The sequence below is a fragment of the Musca autumnalis genome, unplaced genomic scaffold, assembly GCF_047663935.1.
Source record: "Musca autumnalis isolate F117 unplaced genomic scaffold, ASM4766393v1 scaffold_3, whole genome shotgun sequence".
In the NCBI taxonomy this organism is placed as follows: Eukaryota; Metazoa; Arthropoda; class Insecta; order Diptera; family Muscidae; genus Musca; species Musca autumnalis.
In genome coordinates, this window is record NW_027411866.1 from 78272155 (window position 1) to 78290699 (window position 18545).

The following is an 18545-nucleotide window of genomic DNA, read 5'->3' on the forward strand; positions in this document are numbered from 1 at the left end:
GGGCCGCACACTAAAACACCGCTTATATAGGCGGTACAACATTTGTTAACATGGTGTGGTATTTTGATAAGTTTGAAAACAAATAAAGCCCTAATAAACATGTGTTTTTTATTTCAAAAACAAAATATTGAAACAACTTCTCTTTTTCAATGAATTTCCAGCAACCTCAAACCTACACGCAGAGAAAAAAATATGTTTGATCCAACAATATTCCAAGAGCAAAATATGTATTGTTAACATATTGTTGGATTCCTCATGTAGTATTGTAAATCCAAAAATAGTTTGAGTCAACTGAACAATATTTCTCTCTTTTCTTCGAAAATTTGTTTCTCTTCTCTCGCTAAACAAACACATTTTTGGAACCAAAATAAATATTTTTGTTCCAACAAAACCGAAAAATATTTTTCCTCTGCGTGTACTTGCAAGAATTCTACTTTTTGCGAGAAATTATGCATTTAGTGGAATGATATGGAAACATTCAAATTGAAAATCTAACGAGTTTTCATTCATGTTTTCTAAAATATTCAATCAAATGTGAAAAAATATTAGTTTTTTAAATTCCAATAATTTATAGACATTTCCTTATTTTTACATGTTTACATTTTACGATGACATTTACATTACAAACAAAAACAATTTTCTATGCGGTTGTTGTTGAGTTGTATTTGTTGTAGTATTAACTTTACCTTGTTCGTTCTACCATGGGAATAAATAGTCTTTATTTTTCATTGATAAACGTAGACCTAATAGCCCGATAAGACGAAGTCTTAAAAATTATACACAAAACAGATTGTTTTTCAATATTTGTTATATTCTTTATTTGTATTTAATATGTATATATTTGCATGTGTATAAACATTTTTGCATTTTCTAAATTGTATTCTAAAATGCACTGTGTGGATGGTTGTTTTTTTCTTACTTTTTGTTCTTTATGTTCCTTTGTTATCCTTTTTATTTGTTTAAAAATAATAATAAAAAAATCAGACTAAACACAAAAGGATAAATGGACTCGGAATAAATGGTAGGAATTTAAATGTATGAATATTTCAAATTTTCTACAACGAAAAACTTACAAAAAAATATATATATTGGTGTAACTTAGAAATAGATACATTTTGTATGTATTCTTTTATTATAAATAATATGCAATTTACGAATTACAAAACTAGTCATGTCTTTTCAAAAGAGAAACCACTTGTGTGAAAAATGAAATAAAAAATGGGAAACGATAAATAACCAAAAACAAAAGTGGACTAAAATAAATAACAAATACTAGGAAATACTTTGAAAAGTTATAAATGGTGACTACAGCTCAAAATCTGTAAGCATAAAGAAAAGAATACCCAAAATAGTTATAAATTAGATATTAAAAGAAATATACCTACGTACGTTTGCATTTATATAGTTTTCATGGAGTTTTTAAGAGCCAAGTAGCAATGGAAAAGGTTTAATTATAATTCTTTAGTATGAATTACATAAAAAGGAATGTTTTTGTTGTATTCTTTAATAAAAAATATAATATTCATTTCTTAAAATATAATCATTTGTTCTATAAGGACTTCAATAAACAAAAATAGTAAATAAATTAACTAAAGAATGTAAGGCGAATAGAGCTGGTTATGCATTGCATTCACAAGTCACCTTGTAAAGCATCGCATAACACATTCATTCACCATTACATCCCATTACTCAGTTCTGTAATGCATTCTATGATAATGAGTAGCAGAAGAAAGTGTTCTTAGAAAAAGAAAACAGTCAATACAGTTTCATTTATCTCTAGTTTTATAAATATATAGTATCTATATTTTATACATTTCTAATATATATTTTTTAAATCCTTTCTTATATATAGTTTTTTCTGTTTATTTTGTAATTTGCCATTAACTAGTCATGTGAGGGTTCAGTTCTTACATAAGAATTGGGTTTCATACATTTTTTGTTCAGTTCTACCGAATACTAAACTAAATATATATCTATGTATTGTATGTATGTTTGTGTGAATGTATATAAGCATTGTTTTTTGTTGTTTATGTACTACAACTAAATTTCCTACATGAATTATATAAAGTTATGTATATATATTTTTTATAAAAATAATGACACTTTTTTAAATGGAACGTTTTTTATTTTCAAAGATTGAAACAAATATGATGTTCAGATTTTTGGAAAACCGTATAAAGCAGATATGAATAACAGACTTTATTGGAAATAAAGACTAATATCGGCTGAGCCGACAATTGCTTAACCCTACACCACTTCAATTAGTTTGCAATGAGTGACAAAGTTAAAAACTGAAATGAGTTAAAATAAATCCGGAGTAGTTAACGTCAGAAATCCAGAAGGTATGAAACGCCAAAATGCAGAATTAAAATTTAAAGGAACATGTATGGAGCCTCAACGAGTATTAGGCTTAGTCCCTCCACTAATCAATATCTAACAAATATATGAACTTTCACTAAATAACTGAATAAAAAACCTTCGACTGACGACTACATTTCGGAACTTGACCATATTAACGACAGTCTAAAATGACAGAATGATACTCCTCAATTTCATGAGCGAAATGTGGCAAGGCCAAGGCACAATCATCAACAATAAAACGAATGGTTCACTGAAAGCGCAGGCCTTCAAAAGTGTCAAGAAATCATATCGAAGGGCAGTCACAATTGGTATGCAAACAAAGATCCAAACACCATCAGCGTAAGGGAACTTTAGCTAATAAGATCAAATTTGTGAGGAAGTTCGTCAGTAACTATCCTCAAGCAACTAAGAGGGAACCTTTTATCGGCGAAATTCTCACCTCAAGAACAGGAAGAACCCCTATCGAGACCCATAAGGAGGTGGCGATGAAGGGAACAATGACAATACTGTTCGACGTATTGTCCCAGATGACCAGTGTCTAAGAGGGAACTTTTTTATCAGCGAAATTCCCACCTCAAGAACAAGAGGAACCCTTATCAAAACACCTAACGAGGTTACGACGGTGGAAACGTCATGTTCGAAAAATATATTTTCCTTCGTTCAAAGTGGCGAAGACGAAGAAAGTGTCCAAATTCTCCGGTAGGGTTTCTCTTAATTCCTCATCTGCCTAAACCCAAAAATTACCACGAAAGTGATGAGTGACTGATGAGCAAGGAGAAACCATCTGACTCAGGTGCAAATACGAGCAGGCGGAGCAATGATGACTCTGTGGCTGCATTAATTTCTTCAAAGGTCACTCTGGTCCTCAATCGAGCAATCCAAAATCATAAGCAGTGGTCGTCCGAGGAATAGCATCTTGCCACGAAGAAGTTTATACTGTTACAGACGGCCCATTCGCCATCATCGTATGCCTCGGTGAAGAGGAAGGTTAGTGAGAAGCTGACTTTTGGAGAGACCAAAATCTCTTAATCAGTGAATCTTCCTCAAAACCTTGTTGACAATACTACACGACAAATTGTCCCGTAATACCTTCGACTAGCAATCATCGACAAGGCTGATCCCAATGGGCGCATCCGCGATTGTCATTGATTACTGATGGAAGGTGATCTTAGGCACATTCTCATCTAAGTCGTGGCTGACCAGAAAAATGTACGGCTTGGCCAGGTCGCTCTTTCCAAGGGAGTCAAGGTGATTAGCTGTGATAACAAGTAACCAGTAGATTTTCTTATTCAGGCAGTTAAGGACATTGGGTCGCTTAGGTAAGGCAGCAAACTGGCAGCTGTACCTGTCAATGAGATACCATGTGGGTGATTTCAGTATGGGTTCCTCCCCCTTGGAGCTGGGGCGAATGTTGAAGTTAGTTGAGAAACAGAACGTCGGTCTTCAGATGGGAAAGTGGAGGATTCTTAACATCTTGCGTAAGCCCACCTCTTTCAAGTTTGTTGACTCATTATTCGTAAATTTTCCTAGTACGTGCACTGGGGCTAAAAGTAACTCTCCCCCGGACGGTCTGGCAATATACACAGTCGGATCTAAGATGGAGGAATGTACCGGCGCTGGCGTTCACTGCGAAAACCCATCAATTAAACCCTCATTTAAGCTGCAGCGAATTTCAGGAAGCGGCAGCGGAATTGATGAAAAGGCTTGAAAGCAAACTTGAAGGATCGGTGAAAATATTTGTCGGAGTTTACTGAGAGAACACATTAATAAAACAACCTTCCTTGCCCTAGAGGAATTTAGACGGCTGCACCATCCCGAGCGTAGTTGACCCAAAACTACTCTGGTTCATTGTGACAGCTGACAATCCTCATAGGGATAGGGATGTTCTCTGATTGTTTGGCTTGTTGATCTGGAGCTCTCTCTTGTAACGTTGGAGCTCTCTTTCTAGACAATGAGGATCCCTTCTGACATGCCTGGGTGGTGGAGTCGCATCCACCATATGGTTATGATTAGGTAATACCCGAGCAAGTACTGCAACGAAAGCATGCCATTGTGTTGCTGTAATGGAAGAATCGGTATCTCCTGCTGCAGTTCTTATATATATATATATATATATATATATATATATATATATATATACAGTATCGGCCAAAACTAAAGCACCCCCTCAGTAAATTTTTTTGAAATGATAATTTTTTTATGAAAACTAAATTATAAATTTATATTTTATTTTTCTTTTTATTTATTCATATCTTTATAATTGGAAAATACAAAAATAAGGAATTCAGAATTTAATAAACAAAAGTTAAAATTCAAAAAATATTTTAGGTCGCAAATATAAGCGGACAAAACTAAAGCACCCCCCAATTTGAGGTACAACAAAAACTATTGAAATCAATATTTCGTTGCGTATCCTCTATTCTGAATGACACAATCACATCATTTTGGTATAGAAGATACTAAATTATTAATTACTGCAGGCGAAATAATTGATTTTCGGAAAATTTAGCTTAAATCCTCAAAATACTGAAAATCGGAAGGTACCCTTATATGGAGGCTATACCCAAACGTGGACCCAGGTCCACGATTTTTGGTGGATATGTTTTGTGACCACTAAGAACCCTAAGTACCAAATTACAGCTAATTTAGTAGGAAAATGTGGCTTAAATATCCAAAATACCGAAGATCGGAAGGTACCGCTATAAGGGGGCTATACAAAAACATTAGCCGATATTGTTCATATTCATCCAAAAATGATGCTACAGCATCCACTAGTCAAATACAATACGCTAACGTTTAAAAATTAGCAAAATAACGAATTGCAGAAGAACGATAGACGCCGGCTTATTCAGTCGACGACCAGCAAAAAAAAAATCCTTTCATATCGACTACAAATGAAGGAGCCAGACTGGCATTCGCCAAGACCCATTTGAACTGTTTTCCGATGAAACTATGTTTAATTTAAAGTATTCAGATGGTAAAAGGCTTGGACCAAATGGGCAACCGTTAAATCCTAAATATTGCAAAGACGCTGTAAAACATGGAGGCGGAAGGTTTTTTGCTGGTCGTCGACTGAATAAGCCGGCGTCTACCGTTCTTTTGCAATTCGTTCTTTTGCTAATTTTTAAACCTAAGGGATTTAGTATTTGACCGGAGAATGCTGTAGCATCATTTTTGGATGAATATGAACAATATCGGCTAATGTTTTGGTATAGCCCCCTTATAGCGGTACCTTCCGATCTTCGGTATTTCGGATATTTAAGCCACATTTTCCTACTAAATTAGCTGTAATTTGGTACTTAGGGTTCTTAGTGGTCACAAAACATATCCACCAAAAATCGTGGACCTGGGTTCACGTTTGGGTGTAGCCCCCATATAACGGTAACTTCCGATTTTCAGTATTTTGAGGATTTAAGCTAAATTCTCCGAATACCGATTATTTCGCCTGCAATAATTAATAATTTAGTATCCTTTATGCCTAAAAGATGTGATTGTGTCATCCAGAATAGAGGATAAGCAACGAAATAATGATTTCAATAGTTTTTGCTGTACCTCAAATGGGGGGCGCTTTAGTTTTGTCCGCTTATATTTGCGACCTAAAATGTTTTTTGAATTTTAACTTTTGTTTATTAAATTCTGATCTCCTTATTTTTGTATTTTTCGATTATAAAGATATAAATAAATAAAAAGAAAAATAAAAAATAAATTTATAATTTAGTTTTCATAAAAAAATTATCATTTCAAAAAAATTTACTGAGGGGGTGCTTTAGTTTTGGCCGATACTGTATATATACATATATATATATATAATATGTGCTCAGCAAGGTTTCTTTATTTGCTGCGAAGAGTTCAGCCTTTCAAAAATGACATCTGGGAAGTTACCTGACGAAAATGTCGATTGTACGATCGCATACGTTAATATCTCAATGCCGCCTAGATAGGGCGGAATACAGGGCGACGAAGACAAATTCGATCTGAACGATCCCCTTTGCTGGCATTCTTACCTGGTTTCAGTAGCGGAACTATCCTGTCCATTTTAGTGGATTTAACCGTACTAGAGACGCCCATGCATTGTGCCCAGGTGTTCATGGACATAGACGATTATAAATGCGCCTGTGTTTTGGTGGCCTACCTGACTCTTGCTGAAGCCGATGAGCAGGGTTATAGGTCAAAATTTCTTCTAATGTTGTTGGTGGTGCAGGGAATTATAGCAAAGACTAGCAAAGAGAAAATATTGCTAACTTCTTGAATATGTATATAATTTTTAGGTTATGTTCATCTCTTACACATAGCCATTATCAATTTCTAAATGTTTCCCTAAATATGTATGTGTTTATGTTGTATGTAGTTGCAAACAGTTAATAATGCAATAAATATACATTTCTAATGCTATAACTAGTAGGTATATAGAATAATCAATCTTATGGCTCTGAATTGCCCTATTTTATAAATTTTTGTTCATGAATAATAACGCACTATATAATTTGTTCCTCCGATCGCTTCATATCATAATCTCTTCTCTACTAACGTGTAAAGGCACTTAGAAAATGTGCACCACCCATATCGAATTGTTGCTCATAGCTTTCATCCGCCGATGAGGAGGCATTTTGTGCATTGACTGCAGCAGCGGCTGCAGCCAGAGTAGCTACTGCGGCCAGACTATTGTTGGCTGCCACTGCAGCCGAGGGTGATGTTGTTGTGGCCTTTAAATGTTCCATATCGATTAGGGGTGGCTTGTCACCAGGCTTCCAGCGCCTATGAATACCCATTGATTTTAGCTTTTGACACACCGATGATGGAGAAATGGCATAGCCTTTTTCAGCCAAACGAGCGGATACTTTCCAATATTGAATGTTGCTATCCTCTTTGATTAGCTCTAAAATTTCTCGTGTAATTTCTTTGTCGCGCACCTCACGTTCAGCTGCCTTAAGACGACGTCGGGGATTTGAGGGTTTTTGTTCATGTTGTTGCTGCTGCTGTTGCTGAAGTTGTAATTGTTGCTGCTGCTGTTGTTGTAGTTGTTGTTCCTCAAGCTGCTGTTGCTGCAAACGTTTTTGTTGTTTCTGTTGTTCCAATTGTTGTTGCTGCTGTTGCAGTTGCTGTTGTCTTTGCAACAGTTGTTGTATTTGTTGTTGCTGCTGTAAATGCTGCTGTTGTAACTTTTGTTGATGTTCCAGCTGTTGTTGCACCAACAGAGCTTGTTGTTGTCTTTCAGCATCTGTTTCACGTTGATTTGCAGCAGTATCATTGCTTTCACTCATCGCTGATACACTCTCCTCCTCCGCCCTTGTCATTGTCGTCGTCATACGCATATCACGACGATTGCGATATGATAGTGGCACTCCTTTAATAATGGCATCTCTCAGTTTCCATGCTGTCATTTGTGAGACATTCAAAGCTTTTGCAATTTCCATGGTTGAGGCATTCTGACCCACCAACATCTTGGCCATGGCATATTTTTCATCATCAATGAAAACATTGGGTTTTCGGGGTTTCTTTTTGGGATTGTTCGGGGTGGTGGCATCGTTGGAGATTCTGAAAAAGTAGTGAATGAAATAAATTAGTGGGATTAATAGGTGTCTATAGGTAAATTGAATATCTATAAAATATATTCTATCTATTCTGGGAAAACATAAGATCATAGCTGCGTTTTATTCGCGATTGAAAACTGGGTGGAGGGAGTAAGTTTTTTTGGGTGCAATCTTTGGTGCGTTTTTGTTTGGAGGAGGAAGGGGGGAGGTGGCGAAGGTGAATCCCATCCCCAACTCAACTTGCTCGAATTCGATAAGAGTTTCACTTACGAGTGGAATTCGAGCGAGTGTTCGGATCTCTGCATAAGATATTCTGTCTGTAGAAGACCTTTTCGAAGTTACTTACGTTTCATTATTCTGCATTGATGCTATTGGCCGTATGGATAGATTAACCGGTAATTGGTGGCTGTAAGTGATAATAACATAACCTCAAAAATTGTTTGAAAATAACTTTACAAAATTATTTAAAACTTACATGGCTGCAGCTACTGCTGGTGTCAATTGAGATATAAGCGACATTTTATTAGTAGTTGTATTTGATCCAGGACCTAAAGGATCGGGAATGTTGTTTAGAGAATTAGTTTTTAAATATTTTTGTTGTTGTTGCTGTTGACTATTAACACCACATTTGTTCATATCAGTCTCTTGTTGTTGCTGTTGTTGAAGATAATTATGAGTATCTTCAGTCATTTCACTGTCCTGTCTACTTTCAGTACCATCTTCATCATCGTCGTCATCTGATTTCCGCTGTTGTTGTTGTTGGCGATGATGAGTATATTCTTTATTGGGAGTTAATTCCATAAGTCTTTGTTGTTGTACTACAGATATTGTATTTTGAAATTTTAGTTCTATGGCTTGTTGTTGCTGCTGTTGTTGTTCCTTTGCCGTAGTGGCCCTTTGAATAACCGATGTGGCCACTGCTGCGGCTTGTCTTAACGCCTGGGCTTGTTCAAGTTGTTGCTGATTTTCATGTAACATTTGTAAATGATGTTGTCCGCTTGTTAGATTTTGTTCTTCACCATCCTCCACTTCGTTGTTTTCCCCTTCCACTTCATCTTCTGTATCGGGATTTTCACTTTTTATATGTTCAGTAAATGGATGGTGATTTAGAAAGTTATCAGACTTGTGTAAATTCTCCCCAGTGTCCGTTGCGGTGACAGCATTTGGCTCATTCACATTATCGTATCCCACATTGTTATCACCTTCGTCTCCTTCCTCTTCGGGCGGATCTATGACACGTTCATGCAAACTGACACCATTGACCAGACTTTTACGCAAACGCCAGGCAAATGTGCGTGAAATATTCAGCTCGTTGGCTATGACAGTCGTTGTTGCTTCGCGCAAAATCAGTTGTTTGGCCAAGGCGATTTTGCGGGCATCTAATTTTATGCGGGTACGTCCTTTACGTTTGTTATTGGCCATCATAAGTCTGGAAAGGGTAAATAAAAACGAAGTATTAACGAAAAGATTTATCAATTGTTTTAAGGACTGGGAGATAGATGTAAAACATTGTCATCACCGTGATAAAGAAAATGAAAGGATTCAATTAATTGGGTGCCGTTTTTGTTCAGCGCCCGGAAATGCATCGTTCTTGCAATCAATTGCAACCCAGCAAAATGTTCGATGCCAAAGATGCCATTCAATCATGGGTGCAAGTGAGCTGGCATGTCATCTTTTTAGCATCTTCATCGATGAATTTTATATGAGCGTGGACCCCAAAAGATGCTATTCATTTTTGGATCCTAAAGCATGTCATTTACACCAATGCCTTGACATGTCATTTTCACGAATGCTTTGGCATGTCATTTACACCAACTCTTTGCAATGACAATTGGTGTGTCTTTTTACTTACTTAATGTTGCTAAAACAAAATTTTCAGCAACTTTTCCTTTATACAACTGTCAAAATTTGAAATATTTGTAATAATTATTACAAATTATCGAGTACGCAGCACACTTATTAGGTTTGTCCTTGTACTTTCTCAGTAAATATTACTCAGTAACTTATTTTTAGAGAGTAAAGCATTTTATACTCTTTCAAAGTCTTATGTCAGACTATGAAAATTTTCATTAACGTGAAAACGAGTTTATAGGTAAGAGGTGTGAAGGGGGTGAAACTCTGTACACAAGGTTCTGTAATTTGAAATTATTCTTTGTGTTTAAATTCGTAACTCTCAAACCAATGCAAAGCAATGAAAATATCAAAATTGTCATATGATTTCATATATTTGTGTAGACGTCAAAACGTTTTCAATGAATATAGCAAAACGTTTTCAATAATAGTCTGGCATAAGACAAAGGAACAAATTAAAAAAGTAAAAAGACAACATTCAGTAAAAATTTTCAATTTGATTAGAATTACCATTAGCAGATGATTAAAAATCAGCTGTTCGAACTTGCTAAATGTTGCTGGGAAAAATTCTTTCAGCAACTTTTAGCAATTTCTCAGCAAACAACTGTCAAAATTGTTCTCTCACTTCGCTCTCTTTTACTGAACTTTTGTGTAAAAAGACAGCATTTAGTAACATTTCGTAATAATTATTACAAATTATCACGTAAAAAGACACACCTATTATGATATTTGAATTTTAAACTTTTGACAACTGCCTAAAGCTACAAAATGTTACTGAACAAAATTCCTTCAGTAAAAATTATAAGTTCTCAGTAATAAAAATTTCAAAACAAGTTTCGCAATTCATTCTCTTTTACTGAACATTTGTGTAAAAAAAAAACAACATTCAGTAATAATTTGTAATAATTATTACAAATTATCGAGTACGCAGACACACTTATTATCATTACGACAAGAGTTTTGACAACGTTGGTTGTGATATCGAGTCTCCGACAACATCAATCCTATTGTAAATAATTAATTTTATATACATACATACATATCGTCACCATAAATGCCCGGAGACGTAACCCACAAAATCAAAACTTTACAGGAGAAGCAACAAACGTTATAAAATTAAAAACTGTTTTATGGAATTCTAATCTTATGAAGGCGAGTATATGGGATATTATCGATCATATACGAAGGGGAATTAGTAGTGAAACCAAAACCGCTGAAGTGCTTAGTTTTGAGATCTTCCATTACAACAAAATCTGCAATATTATCCCATTTTCAGAAATGCCATTTCTTGAATAGCATCGTTGTTTTTTAACGTAGAAGCTAGAAATTTTGCCAGAGCATGTATTTTAGGTTTATGTATCTGATTACGTCAAAAAACGAATTTCGATTTTCATGTCGGTTACGTCTTCGGGCATTTATGGTGACGATATTTAGAAAAAAATTTATAAAAAAACACAAAATTCATCTCTATTGGATCGATGGAATGGTTTCAAATGCTGACGAAAAGATCGGATCGTTCACGACTTCCTTTGCATGGGTTCAAATGCCGATGAAAATATCGGATCTTTCACGACTTTCTTTGCATTGGTTCAAATGCTAATGAAAAGATCGGATCTTTCACGACTTCGTTTGTACCAATGCAAAAGATGCCATGAAATCACGTCATCGCATGGAACCCACCCCTTCGCCGCGACAATAACCTTCTGTTCCTAGGGGACTTCACTGCTCAGCATTAGCTTTAGCATTCCGTTCTAGAGGGGACGAGATTTGAACAACGCTGACCCAGCAAATTGCGCTATCAACGAAGACGCACCTGCGAGGACAAGAGGAGGTACCAAGCCTAAAGACCGAAGAGTTAGGGAACCTTCTCTAATATGTTAGTAGGCGAGCATAAGCGAAAAAGGTAGGTGGAAGCAAATCAATATTGACACTCTCGATTCCGAGAAATAATGATGATAGGACGGCTGTTACTTTAAAGAGAGTGACAGTAACAGAACCGAATACGTACCAGCCTTTGAAGATGGGGTTGAAGTCAAAGGAGGTGAGTTCTTCGCAGGGTTCTGTGTCGTTCTCAATTTGACCCTTGGAGTTATAGGGGTCGATGTTGACGTTGAGCCTAGCCTGTCCTTTACAGAAATCGGGATTAGTGAAACCTTGTTACATTCAGGATTTCTCTTTGGTAGGAGATGATGTTTCTTTTCAAACTTGTTCACCACTCTGAGATTTGTCCTGATTTACTTGATTTCCCCCATCGAGACAGACGAGGATTTCCAGCTGTTGAACTCCTTGAGGTAGTTCATCGATCTGCGATAGCCCCTCTTCTTCTTAGCCAACAGTGTCACAGAGTTGGTTGTTGCGGTGGAAGCCATTTCGACCAAGATTTTCGTCGGGGTTCCATCTGCTAGCGTCCTGACTCGGAAGACTAGTTTTATCGGCTGCGGTCGATGGTCCGTTAGCTGGTGTCCGATGATCCCGATGATCAAGGTGTTGTATGTTTCCGCTGAGGTCGAGGCCAGATTATCGGCTGGTGTCCATTTCCTTATCCGATAAGCTTTCCTCGGCCCCAGCAGTAGGGCTAGAGGTTGCCGGCTTTGTTCAGCAGACTGTCATTGAACATTTCTAGACAGGGTCAAGGTATATTTATATAAGGTAGAAGTGACAATCAGCTGTATTCTTACTTTTTTTTGTAAATTTAGTTTTCTAAATGTAATAGGGTCTACTCATGAAATTTTAAACTTCAAAATCTGCTACCATAAAATACTGCTTTTCATTCTAAACGTGTAATAAAAATTACCTACGAGAGTTCTGAATGCGTTATATTTAAATTTTGATTCAAATTTGTTCTATTTTAGAGGATTTTCAAAATGTATTTATGTTTTTCCTGAAACAATTTTTGGAACGACCCTATTATTCAATATTTATCTTTGACAATTAACCCCCAGTTTTTGTAACTTATTTTTGTTCGTTCGTCTATATTCGTAATAATTTAGGCATTCGTAGCTCAGCCCCCAGATGACATACACATCTAATTTTTCGTATACCCGTTCCATATATCGTTAAGGATACTTCATTTAAAAATCAGCGCTCTACATTTGCGCCAAAGCGAGTAAATTGATTTACAAAATTTGACAATTCGTGTGAGAAGAATAAAAATTTTTTACAAAAACTGGGTGTAATTTTCTATAATAACAATGTTGGTTTTGCAAATTTGTTAGTTGTTGTAATTCATGCATATAACTTATATAAATTTGCCTTGGACAGGGTTTATTTTATCCGTCCCCTTCCGAAACTACCGTCCCGTCAACCATAAGCTGGGTTTCCCCAGTCCTTGTTTTTCTGATTAAATCTCCATGGGCGTTGCAGAATTGCCGCCATCATTGGGATTAGGTGTGTTTCTTTTGCTTTTTGTTAATTTTGTAGAGTCCATGTGTCATTGATTTAATGAGGACAAGGACCTGACAACTAAGTCAATGCTGCATTGAAACGTTCAGGTTTCAACGCCCATGAGTCATGGTTTTAATTGGGGTATGGTGGTCGACAATGGCATAGCCCTCTAGTGCCATGGGCAAGGACTTGACAACTAAGTCTATACTTTATTGAAACGCCTTGGTTTCAACTAGGTTCCGTTCTAATACAGTGTGTTCCCTAAATACAAATCTTGGAATACCGGTAGGCATGCGTTCGCCTGACACCCCGGCGTTAGGGGATATCTGATTAGTAGGAGGATAACCTTTGGCCGGTCACAATTTCCCCCGTTCTTCACTTCCAGAATGTTGAATTGTTATCCCTGGCGGGGATAGAAGCCTTGAAAGTTGGTAGGGTGATCATGCTACTAAGACTCGGTAAGAATGCCAGCAGAAGCGAATCGTACAGGCTGATCCCTTTCTTGATGTCGGTAGCGGAGATACTAAAGGCACTACTCCTCCCCATAATGAGAAACAGTTTCCCAAAAATCCACAGTACCACGGATCGTGTTCTAATAGTGTCTTTTTTACAACTCTATAGTTGTATTCTCCAGACTTTTCTCGATAATGGTCCGAATGTTGCAAAAATCCTGACTTGGTGATATTCTTCTAAACCGCTAATTCCATAAAACGCTTTCCATACGCTTTTGAGGCCTCACAAGAATTTCATTATAAAATCAGATTTTATTTTAACTCCCATTTAGAGAACAATTAAAATACGCCTAAAAGTATGCTACACCAAATAACATTTTGAACTACAACTGTGTTTAACTCACTTCCGGTTATGCAAATATAAGGCATTTTCAGGTTTACGCATTCCAATGCGTCGAGGAAAGTTGTTGTATTGTACAATATTCTGTTTGAATAGCTGCTGCAAGGGCCTAAAAATAACAAAGGAATTTAATAAAAAAAGAACACAAAGAGGAAATCAAAACAAAACTTACATTTTCGCCGTCTTTGAAGGACAACCTGTGCGTTTATGCCAGCCCAAATGATGACCAGTGGGGAATAGGACATTACAATCGGAACATTGCATGGGGCGACTGAAAAGAGAAAATACATAAACAAATTTGATAAAATAAAAAAAAAAATAAAATAAAAATAAAAGTAATTAGTTAGGTTAGAAATAAATAAATAAACAAAAAATACATCTTACAAATATGTAAAATTCTGCAGTCCAACAATAAAAAACGCCAAAAACAAAAAATAAATAAATAAATAAATAAATAAATAAATACATAAATAAATAAATAAATAAATAAATAAATAAATAAATAAATAAATAAATAAATAAATAAATAAATAAATAAATAAATAAATAAATAAATAAATAAATAAATAAATAAATAAATAAATAAATAAATAAATAAATAAATAAATAAATAAATAAATAAATAAATAAATAAATAAATAAATAAATAAATAAATAAATAAATAAATAAATAAATAAATAAATAAATAAATAAAAAAATAAATAAATAAATAAATAATAATAATAAATAAATAAATAAATAAATAAATAAATAAATAAATAAATAAATAAAGAGTTTTTTCGAGCTTGAGGCCTTTGTTGTTTTATTTATTTAATTTCCAATATTTCGAAATTTAGTGAATTTCATCTTCAGGGAAATTTTGTGTACTCGCAAATACTAAAAATAATAAAAACTTAAAAACTACTGTAGCGTTCCTACACCGTCAATTTCCATTATTGCACTGAACTTGACGGAGAAGGAACGCTACAGTAGTTTTTAAGTTTTTATTATTTTTAGTATTTACACATTTCCCTGAAGATGAAATTCACTGAATTTCGAAATATTGGAAATTAAATAAATAAATAAACAATAAAGTAAACAATTAAATAAATAAATCAATAAATAAATTAACCCACTTAACATTTTATATGAAAGTTATATTTCTGAGACTTTTTAAGATTTTTTATTAATTACTCTTTTCTCTAAAGCTTATAGTTTTCCTGCAATCGGGCCTTCTTTTTAAAGTCCCGAAAACTTTGAAGGGTAATATAGGTGTATTCTTCCATGTCAATTCCTTGGTTTTTGATTGAGAAAATACACTTACTATACTCCTAACAAATCCCTGACTTTATATGAATGTAACATTTATGATTTCATTTTTATCGCATATTTAAATTTTGAAATCCACTGGATTTCTTAAATGTAACCTTGCTTCAACTCTACTTACGTTTGATTACGTCGTTTTTTAACACAACGCCCTCGCCGAATATGTTTTTCAAGGAAACGCTTATAGAAATAGGTTTTCTTGCAATTCGTGCATTCATACACCGGTCCTGCGGTACCATGAACACTCTGCATATGGGCCTTTAACACCTGTCTCATTTCGAATATTTGATAACAATGAGGACATTGATATCCACGCATTGCAATGGCGGTATTTCCATCTGTTACGGCGCCATCTGCACCGATACCACCGCCGCCATTACTGCCTGAAGCTCCAGCCTCTTCGCTGGGAGTTATCAATTCAATTTCAGGTATAAGCGGTAAATGTTCTTCATCATCTTGATCATCGGAATCTGTGGCACTGGCATTGCCACCATCCTCATCACTGCCACCACCACCAGCTCCCGAACCCGTGTGATGATTTTGTAGGCCATTGAATTTACTCAAATGCTGTTGCATATATTCGTGCATAAGACGTATGGAATTGAAATCGAATGTGGGTTGTTTTTGTCCATTATTATTACTGCTGAGGCCCAATTTCATGGCAGTCTCTTGATATTGCCGCACATCATCAGCATTGGCACGCTCTTCATCATCATCATCGTCCTCATCATGTGTTTGCTGATGATCACCATTAATTTGTCTGTGATGTTGTTTATAGCTGCGTTCACTGTTCTCCTCTTCAGCATCATCATCGTCATCTGTTCGATGATGATGTTGCCCATTGGTTAGAACTTCTTCCGCTTCCGATTCATGATTGTCCTGCAGGTTATTTCTTTTAACTTCAATTTTAGAGAGCAGCAGTTGCTGTCGAAAGAAATTATCCGCATCTTCACATTTCTTTTTGAACTGACACGCTGATATGGTGTTTTTGGCACATGTCACACAAACTTGTTGTGGCAGGGTATCACCGCGTTCAATCTGCAAGAGAGAGAAAGGAAATACATAGATTAGTGATATTTAAAATGTGTTTTTATATAAATTGTATAAAATAATTTCGCTAAGTTTCTGGGTTCTGGTGTGTGCAAAAGCTGGGCAATGACAGAGAAAGTGTTCCAACGTTTCGTGGTCGCCCTTGCATGCCCTGCTTTTGCTAATTTATGCACAGAAGTGCTTGTAACCCAATGTGTCCCGGAAGAATGCCTGTCACTCGTACTATTCACCAATGCAAACATCCCAATTTCCAGACACCAGTTTTGGCTGGAGTTGCATTAGAACTTTCTGAATACCTCGGAATCAGGAAATCAGAAGAGTTGGTTAAAGTATTTGGGACTCTTGTATACTTATGTCGACAGTCAGACGGTCCTAAGACTCTCAAGTCGTAGGTCGTAAACTCACAAGCTATCCTTGATTGCAGAAGGACTCTGTTTGTACGTAAAAGTTTGCTCGGGCTAGCTATAAGTCAATCCATTTATCAATTGATGAATCTCTCCGGCCACTAATGTACTTTGAAAAGGCACATCTCAGATGGCATATGGAACCTGGATGTAGCATTTCCAATGTAATCTGGCTTGCGATCTTCCAATGTAGAACCATTTCCCTTTCCTTACTCGATAAGTTAGGGATGAAGATCAGTGTGGGACTTATTACTGATCAGTGTAGGGGTAGATCTCTAACGTCTAGATGGAATGAGAGTGGCGTCTACTACTACGATCGCTCGGCAGTAGGTTCTTCGGTGCCGAATTGACCCGGAACCAAACAACACTCGTATTTCGGCCAGCGGCTGCTAGCTCAGTGTATCTATATTTGTATCGTTTTTCTGTGTTGGAAGGAAGCATATCCCAGAATGCCTGTCTGGATGGAGACGAATAAAATCCAGGAGCAATATGGATTTGCTTGGTTTGTCACATTATATTAGCGGAGAGTGTCAGAGTTCGCCAGCTAGTCTAACAAATGACGTCACCTGACAATCCATGGTATCTCTTGGGTCGGACCATCTCTCCATAATTGTCTCCATCAGCAGACGTCCTGATTTCATCACCTTTGAACGCCGCACTTTCGTCAATCATGGGAAAGCTAATTGGTCGAGTTTCAGAGAGTTCACTAACCACCGCTTCAAGATCTGCCCAACCCTTCTTATGTTCGGAATGAAATCCGAGACATCATCACTGCTGCAATCGCTCGCTATATACCACCTAATCGAATACCAGCAACTATACCAAATTTCCCAGAAGAGGCGGTGAAATTAGCAAATGAGCGTGATGAGCTTCGTGGAGTCAAACCCAGTGAACCCAGAGTCAGGCAGTTGACACCATAATTTAAATAAAATAAATATATTCCTGTTGTGGAATTCCGTAATATTAACGAAATTTACAGTTCGCAACCAAAATAAAGTCGTCGCTAAGTCTTACCGATAGCAACAGTGTTGTCAACTTTTATTGACACTTTTCATTCATAATTTTGCGTCTTCATTTTACCGATTTTTGTCGGTAACTCAAACAATGAGTTACAGTATTCCACTACTGATCAGGAAAATTTTTGAGTCGTTCTAGCCATGTTTGTCTGTTGCAATCACTCTAGCATCCGCAATAATTAAGCTCGTACGCTATATTTTTGCAACCGAGTGTATTTTTTCCATAGGCAGGTCAAGTATGTATGAACGAATATGAGCTATATCGATCCACGTTTTGGTATAGCCCCCATACTGCTATACCTCCGTATTTTAGGTATTTTAAGGAGTTAGCTGCATTTTTTAGCCGAACTAGCTGTAATTTGATATTTGAGGTTCCCAGTGGTCACAAAATTTCTCCACCACAAATTGTCAAGATTGGTCCATGTTTTGGTATTTTTTTACCTAACTACTTGCAATTTGACATTTGAGGTTCCATGTGGTCAAAAAACTTCTCCATAAAAGATTGTAACATAGTAGGTATATTTTTTGGTGTAGCCCCCATATTGCGTTACCTCCCGAATTTTTCGAATTTTAATTTCATTAAATTAAAACCCCATAGAACGGTACCTTCGCTATTTTTAAGATATTAGCAATATTTTTGGAACAAACTACCTGTAATTTGACATTTGAGGTTCCTAGTGGTCAAAAAACTTATCCACCAAAAATGTTAAATATAGGTGCATATTTTGGTGTAGCCCTAATAAAGGTACCTCCCGATTTTCGGCATTTTGGAGATTTTAGCCACATTGAA

The 18545-nt window shown here is 36.1% G+C and overlaps 1 protein-coding gene across 4 annotated transcripts in view; it reads right to left on the reverse strand.

The window, feature by feature from the left end:
• Window positions 1-6599: 6599 nt before the first annotated feature.
• Window positions 6600-18545, reverse strand: part of LOC141396486 (uncharacterized) — a 58465-nt gene continuing 46519 nt past the window's right edge. For all 4 annotated transcript variants that reach the window (XM_073971979.1, XM_073971980.1, XM_073971978.1 and 1 more), the window contains exons 3-8: window positions 15407-16323; window positions 14152-14250; window positions 13984-14088; window positions 8368-9321; window positions 8239-8298; window positions 6600-7896 (exon numbers count right to left, since the gene is read on the reverse strand). In XM_073971979.1, coding sequence (XP_073828080.1) covers window positions 6885-7896; window positions 8239-8298; window positions 8368-9321; window positions 13984-14088; window positions 14152-14250; window positions 15407-16323 — 3147 coding nt within the window. In that variant the 3' untranslated portion in view covers window positions 6600-6884. The remainder of the gene's footprint in view (window positions 7897-8238; window positions 8299-8367; window positions 9322-13983; window positions 14089-14151; window positions 14251-15406; window positions 16324-18545) is intronic.